The sequence below is a fragment of the Echinops telfairi genome, unplaced genomic scaffold (genome assembly GCF_000313985.2).
Source record: "Echinops telfairi isolate 266 unplaced genomic scaffold, ASM31398v2 ScPeMD7_5;HRSCAF=22, whole genome shotgun sequence".
Classification (NCBI taxonomy): Eukaryota; Metazoa; Chordata; class Mammalia; order Afrosoricida; family Tenrecidae; genus Echinops; species Echinops telfairi.
The window spans coordinates 12,095,295-12,103,151 of record NW_022103901.1 but is presented as its reverse complement, the minus strand read 5'-3'; the positions used below and the strand labels follow the sequence as shown (position 1 = coordinate 12,103,151).

The 7,857-nt window shown below is 54.2% G+C and overlaps 1 protein-coding gene across 1 annotated transcript in view; it reads left to right on the top strand.

Moving 5' to 3' along the window:
- Nucleotides 1-6,886: 6,886 nt before the first annotated feature.
- The window catches only part of POLR2J (RNA polymerase II subunit J), a 4,031-nt gene continuing 3,060 nt past the window's right edge, over nucleotides 6,887-7,857 (top strand). The window contains exon 1 of the mRNA XM_004705620.2: nucleotides 6,887-6,986. Within this exon, the coding sequence (XP_004705677.1) occupies nucleotides 6,934-6,986 (53 nt within the window). The 5' untranslated portion in view covers nucleotides 6,887-6,933. The remainder of the gene's footprint in view (nucleotides 6,987-7,857) is intronic.

Sequence of the window (7,857 nt, the reverse complement as noted above, 5' to 3'; positions counted from 1 at the left end):
CTGCTAACTGCAAGGTCAGCAGTTCGAAACCACCAGCTGCTCCACAGGGGAAAGATGGGGCTTTGTAGCCCCGTCACGAGTTCCAGTCTTGGAAGCACCCAGGGGCACTTCTACCCTGCCCTAAGAGGGTCGCTGGGTCAGAATTGACTCGATGGCAGTGAACACACACACACACACACACACACACACACAGCACACCCCGAAGCGGGCCCTGCTCTGAGCCTTCATATCCATTCTTGTATTCCTCCCCTCAGCCCTGCCTGAGCCCCCAGAAATCCCAGGTAAGATGGTCAATCGCTGGGGGTCCCACAGCCCGAGCACAGGGAGCAGTTGGGTTCGAACTCAGTGCTGGACCCAGAGCTCCCATGGCCTGCTGAAACCATCCCAGTTGTGAGGAGGAAGGAGGGGCCCCCCAATTAGAAGAGTTTTGAGAAAGCACAACCAGATGCAGTCAAAACAATGTTGAGAAAAGACGCGCAGTGAAGCGAAATTACTTGCTAAGGCACCCCTGTCGGTAGTCTGTGTATCAGTCACTGGGTGGGCATATGCAAAGGAGGCGCAGAGGGCTCGAACTCAGGGATTGGTCGGTTTGGGCATTGTGCTGGGTATGAGTGAGCCAGCTGAGAAGTAGGGACAGCAATTGCCCCTCCCTGCCAGACCATCAAGAAAGAAGAGCCCCCAGCAGAGGGCATGCGAGATCCCTGCCTGAAGTGGCAGAGGCACGAGAGGCCACAGCGCGGAGACCGTGAGACACGGCAGAGGAGCGATACCACATCATGAGACAGAGCAGGGGGCCAAGGAGTGAGTAAAGCTGAGTGCCTCTGGGCAGGAGGCTGGCTTGCAGAGTAGAGTGGCCTTTGAGGCATTTGTCACCAATAAAGGACCTTCGTGGCACTTGCTGGAGTGGAGCACAGGGTCCCCGCGACTGACAGGCCAAAGACCAGACAGACAAGGCTGCCAGTGTGACGGAGGTGGTACAGACAGAAGCGCCGTCTCCTTCATGTTTTCTGGTCTGACTGGTGGTCACTGGCCTGTAGGTTCTGTGGTAACCCTCCTGGTCACAAGCACTGGCTGCGAGTTCTGTGTGGCCACTGCAGTGGGCTGTGGACACCCCCCCCCCCCAAGAGAGAACGTGTCAGGGGCACTGCCATTGTTAGAATAGGCTGTGGACATTGGAGGGTGGAGGCATGCCTGATCTCAGGGCAGATGTGGAGCTGGGTTATCCTCCTCCCTCGTGTAGCTGGTGGGAATCAGAGGTGACACTCGCCCCCCCCCTCCCCCAGGCATCTGTATGAGACAGGAGACATGTAGACCTTGAGTGGCCAGGTAACGAGCTTCGTGAAGGCATGACATAGGGTCGTGTGGGTTTTTAAGGGGACCTTTTTTTTAAATTAAAAGATCATTTTATTGGGGCTCTTACAGATCTTATAACAAGCCATGCATCCATTGTATCGGGCATATTTGTACGTAGGTTGCCGTCATCATTTTCTAAACATTTTCTCTGAGCCTTTGGTATCACTCCTCTTTTGTTCTCGCCCTCCCCCCTCCCACCCTTGGGACCCCCGGATAAATTGTAAATTATTATTTTCATATTTTATACCGACGGTTGTGCTGGCTCCTTTCTTCCATGGTTTCTGTGGCTCATCCCCCTGGGGGTGGGGGGCTATGTGTTCATCATTGCAATCGGTTCCCCCTTCCTCCCCTCCCCTCCTCTCCCCACCTTCTCCCTACCCTCCTGGGATCGCTACTCCCATTCCTGTTCCTGGAGTCCATGTGTCCTGAGCTCTTATCTCTTATCTGTACCTGTGCACATGCTCCGGTCTAGCCCGCAGTGAAAGGCAGGACTGGGGTCATGATAGTGGGGACTGAGGAAGCCTCAAGGAACCAGAGGGTTCTTGTTTGTTTCATCAGTGCTTGACTTAAGGGCCCTTTTAAAAAACCACTGACTGTCAGTCTGCCGTACTATGGAGGTCTGCCTATTGCTATGCTGCTGGAGGGCCTGCCCCTGGCATTTTTCAATTCCCAGCAGGGTCACCGATGGAGTGAATGCATTTTATGGGTGGCAAGGGCGTGAATTTTGGGAGACCAAAGGGTGAGATGTCATGGATTGAACTGTGCCCTCCAGAAAGACGTGTCAACCTGGCTAGGCCATGATCCCCCCTGCTGTGTGGTAGCCCTCCGTGGCCCGAGGCCTGTTGTCAATCCTAACCTTTAGATGTGAATGGAGCAGGGTTCAGGGGGGTCGTGGGAGTCCAGGGAGGCTGGGGGCCAATGGGGAGCGAATGGATCCTAGGATGAAGAGAAGGGTCCACAGTGGATGGTGGTGACAACTGCACAACTCTTCTTGAATACACTCAAACTACTGGACTTCATCTATTTAAAGCCATTGATGAAGCAGCTGTCAATCAAACTGTTAAAAAAAATGAGTGTATGAGTCAAGTCCACCCTTATGTGCATCACTGCGCTCACTCAGGTCACTGCTGCTTGAGTCACACAAGACAGATGTGAGCAGAGAGCGGGGAACTGGATACCCCTAAGGAAAAAAGCTGGAAGAGGACCATACCCTTTTGACCTGGGATCCTTGTGCTGAGAACTTCCTAGACCCAGGGGTCAGGCAGATGCCAAGACACACGGAGCTCTCCAAGGAGCCAGGCAATAGGAGCCGAAGCAACAAGCACTTTGCTTCAGAGTCGATGGAGAAAGCCTTCCCTAGAGCCGGCACATCTAGCCTCTGTGAGAGAATGACGCTTCCATTTGTTGAAGCGATCCACTGTGGTGACAAGGTGACCTACTTCTGAAAATGAGCAGCCAGAGAAAACTCCGGACCGCAACAGAATGTTGTCCAAGAGACTGGTGAAAGATGATGCCTTTGGGCTGGAAGACACCCAGAACAAGGGGGGCTGCAGCCACGGACTGGAGCAGACCCTCATGACGAGGCGCAGGGCAGTGCAACACGATCCAGTGCCAACTCTCTGGATAAATGATAAGACCCTCTGAGCTTTGACTTTGGGGAGTAGGTCGAAGTGGAAACGAGACAATCTGACCGTGACTTGACCATGGTTGGAGTGCATGCTCAGTACGGTGGGCTCCTTATTGCATGGCTTAACTCCTGTTCTCTAACTTACTTCTCAAGGAGCCCCAGTGGCGTAGTGCTGAAGTATGGGGCTGCTAACTGCAAGGTCAGCAGTTCGAAACCACCAGCTGCTCCACAGGGGAAAGATGGGGCTTTGTAGCCCCGTCACGAGTTCCAGTCTTGGAAGTGCTCAGGGGCACTTCTACCCTGCCCTAAGAGGGTCGCTGGGTCAGAATTGACTCGATGGCAGTGAGGTGAGGGAGATGTTACTTCTTTGGGTTCGGATATCCATTGCAATGGCTACCCAGAAACTCACAGACTAAATTCACGATTCAAGGGTCATTAAGGAAGTGGACAGTTGTCATGTGATTGAGCAGTGCTGGGGGGAGTTGTTCACCAGGACATGTTACAAAGGATGAGGCTGCTCATAAATGCCCAGAGGGGCAGACCACTGCGGTGAGCCTCAGCCAGGGGGCACGCAGCTCAAGCTCACCGGGTCAGCAAACCCAGCTCCCAGAATTAAGTGTCCATAAGCCCCCCTCCCCCCATTCCAGTAAGCCTCACCCCAAAGGCACTTAGCTCCACCCCCAGGGGTCAGCAAGTTCAGCTTCCCCAATTAAGTGCCCAGTAGCACCCCACTCCCCCCAAAAGCCTCCCGCATAGAAGCATTCATCTTTACTTGCTCCGAGGGTTGGGAATTCCATCCCTCTGTTCCATGCTCTGGCTTCTGGTTCTGCTGCTCTGATGGTATAGCTGACACTGGATCCAGGAGGATCCCTGCACAGGGATCTCGGGTCCAGCGTACTACACGCCTGATTCTTGCTGGTCATGAACTCCCTCCCCCTGCTTCTCAGAGGGCTCATTTATACACAGCAGGATGCCATTCCTGAGAATCCTGTTTGCAGTGACTCACAGGTGAATCCTATCAGTCTCTTCCCCGACCATCTTACCAGACCTGTGCAGGGAAAGGTCGTTCTGTGGGAGTTGGACACTCTGGCTAGAAGAACCACCTTAAACCATTCACTGCCCCTGCGATTATGCTATACAACTCACCTTCGGGTATTTTTTCCCCCTTCATGTATTCTTGACATTTTAATATTAAAGATTTTTTTAAAGTGCATATGCCCAGGTCCTACCAAGACTCATGCACTGTAAACCTTCGGGTCTGTGTTGTAAGAACTCCCCAGGCACCTCTGCATTCTGAATCTGCAGAGCCTTGTATACACACACACACACACACACACACACACCTCTCAAAGCAAGGCTCCTATTGGCCCTCACATCACGGCCTTCATCCGCATCTCTCAGGACACAGTAAACTGGCACCTAGTTAATGAGAGCATCTTCTTAACATGCATGCAACCCATCTCAGAGCCTTCCCCCCGAGTCCTAGGCCTAGACCAGCCCCCATAGGAGCCCCCTAACCTGGCCGCTCAGCCAGGCCCTAGGACAACCTGTGGGGTAGGGTCCATTCTGGATTCTTCTGGTAATAACACAGAAAGGTAATGAGTGAGCATCATCAGCTTCCTGTTTTCAAGGCAGGACAGCCTTCCGCTGTGGCAGGCAGAGGCTGAGTCCCGGGTGGGTAAAAGTCCTCTCTCTACCTTGCCCCAAACTCAAACCAAATTCACTGTCATCGAGTCCATGCCCGCTCATAGTGACCTGTAGGAGGGTCACACTCCCCCTCTAAGTTTCTGAGACTGTAACTCTTTATGAGAGTGGAGAGCCCTGTCTTTCTCCTGCGGAGCGGCTGGTGGTTTCGACCTGTTGACCTTGTGAGCCACAGCCCCCCTGTGTCATGATGACCCCACGGGGCCCATACCCCTAAGGAACTATTCATCCAGTTTCTGCCTCTGATCCTGGACTTCTGATTTGAGTTCCGTTCCACAGTTTTTCTCCCTCTGAAATGTGCTCCCTCTCTGAGCAGTTGGTAGTGGGAGCACTGCCCAGTTCTTCCAGTCTCAAGGTCATGGAGGCTGATGTCCTTTGGACTAATTGCGTCTGTGTGTCTCCAGTGCGCCTCACTCTTCTTTCCTCGGGACGGGGAGAGGACACGAGTAGCCCTCATGAGCTTATAAAACCTCAGTCACTACTCACCAACGCAGGATGTAGAACATTGTCTTTGGGGGCTGTTACGCCACCTGACCTTGGTGTCCCCCAAGACCATGGTCCTGAACCCCGAGGTCCCTTGATTCATTCCTTCGAAGGTGTTTGGTTGATCTAAGAAGTTCTCATAGATTTTTCCTGGACCCACACTTCCCAGGCTGACAGAGGAGCAGGGGACCTCAGGCAACCATGACCCTCACTGCCTCCAGTCCCTCACCAGTTGGCCACTTTGGAGGATCTGGGCTCCAGGGCAGGGTCCAAGCAGGGAATGGCTCGCCCTAAAAAGAACAGTGCAGCTTCAGATTTCCTGGGGGCGTGGCCAGCTGCCACCCTGTGAGGCAGCGGTTCTCAACCTTCCTAATGCCAAGACCCTTTCATAGAGCTCCTCATGTGGTGGTGACCCCCAACCAGAACATGATTTTGTTGCTACTTCTTAACTGTCATTTTGCTAATTACGAATTGTAATGTACGTAAATATCTGATGCAGGATATATTTTCATTGTTACAAATTGAACATCATTAAAGCATAGTGATGAATCACAAAAAACGATGTCATTCTGTATTGTGAAATATTTATTTCTAATGACAAATGAAATCTTGTCTGGAAGCATGGTATAGCATGGGTAACAGTCTTAATATAACAACAGTAAACTACATTGCTACATTTTGCAACACTATTCCTAAAAAGTCAGTCAGTGCGAAGGTTGAGGTAGAGGAGTGGTGTCTCGGTTCCTAAGACCATCAGAAATATGTGTTCCCATAGTCTTAGGCGATCCCTGTGAAAGAGTTGTTCAACCCCCAAAGGGGTCGCGACCCACAGGTTGAGAACCACTGCTGTGAAGAAACCCTGAAGCTGTTATGCTTCCACCAGCTCATGAGTCCTCTGTAAAAGTACAACCAATGTTACCCTTGTCCCAAGTACAACATGAATTCTTGGCTGGACCTTTGAACATGCTGTCAGGAGACACCAGTCCCTGGAGAAGGACATCATGCTCGGCAGAGGAGTAACCGATGATACATGCGACAAAGAGGCATTGGCATGGTGGCCAAACCCACGGCTCACACAGAACAGATGTGAGGACGGCGCAGAGCTGGGCAGTGTTTCTGTACATCGATGGCACCTGACAACAATGTCCTTCCCCAACTGTCCCTGCTAACTAGAAGTTCCCAGGAACCCCAGGCTTGGCAAGTCAGTGACAATCCGCCCAGGAGTCTTGTACTAGTCTGCGCAGCAGGCAGCCTTGACAGGGGCTTTGTCCATCCACCCCCGCATCCGTCTGGCTCAGCAGATGGAAGCGCACGGAGCTGCAGGGCCTCCCCTGCCTTGCTGTTGCTCACATTTAATCCACGACTGCATGGCCCCATCCACCACGCAGTCGCCTCTCTCTGTCTGCGTCCCATCCGGGGGTCCCATCGAGGGGTCCAGCAGTCAGGGACGGGGAAAGACACAGCTCTGGGGTCGCGGCAAACCTGGCGACGGCTGCTTGCGCCAGCGAGCCCGCACGGATCCCGCGCAAACGCTGCGGGGTGCACCCACCGCGAACCAACCGAACGGCCTTCCAGCCTCACGCAAGCGCAGAGCGACCGCCGCGCTCGCGTTGGCACCAGATCCTCCAGGCCAGCAGGGGGCGCTGAGCGGGGAAGGGCTGGCGCCGCTGACGTAAGCCGGAAGCGGAAGCTAACCCGGAAACAGAAGCCAACCCGGAAGCGGTCGCGTGACGGGGTTTGGAGCTGGCGGCCGCTGCGGCTTTAGGATGAACGCCCCACCGGCCTTCGAGTCGTACCTGCTCTTTGAGGGCGAGAAGAGGTACGTGACGCCGGTGGGCCGGGCCGGGCCGAGGGTCGCGGGCTCCCCGACTTTCCGGCCCCGCACATCTTGGGGCGCCTCCTGCCCCAGCCTCTGCAGTGGGGCTGTGCCACCCGTTTTGCAGCTGAGGAGCCCGGGGCTTAAGGGTGTCGGGACGTGGTGGGGCCTGTATTCCTCGGATCTGTCCGACGGCCGCTTCTCGTCTTCCCTCCCCACCCCCTCCGTCCGTCTCGCCGCAGCCAGGTGGCTCTACAGTTCCATTCCGACCCGTCCCGCGCCCGGTTAGAGCAAAAACATTGACGAGATCAGTGTGTGGTGGTCGGAGCGCGCTGGCTCTGTTCTCCAAAAAGCAAACTCGACGCCGACTCACAGCGACCCTATGGGACCGGGGAGCACTGCCCTGCGGGTTTCCAAGGCGATCACTGGTGGTTTCGAACTGCTGATCGCAGCCCAGTGCCTCGGGGCTCCGGCTTTGAACCGGCATTTACCGACCAGTTACCGGCTCCGGATCTCTGGGTCGCAGACTTGTCTCAGGCCGAGTTTTCTTGTCTGAAAAGTGGGCGGGAGTTCTCCCAGCGGAGAACTCAGCACATAGAAAGGTCTTTTTCACTCCCCACCCCTCCTTCCCTAATCTGAGTTGTTTCTTGGGGTGAATGCTGCTGCCCTCTTGGTGGTGTTATTGTCTCAACTTCCTTTGTGAGCCCGGTGAAAGGTGTGCAGAGCCGACCATCACGTTTGATTCTCTACAGCAGCGGTTCTCAACCTGTGGGTCACGACCCTTTTGGGGGGGGGATTCGAACCACCCTTCCACAGGGGTCGCCTAAGGCCACCGGTAAACACATATTTCTGATGGTCTCAGGAACCGAGACAC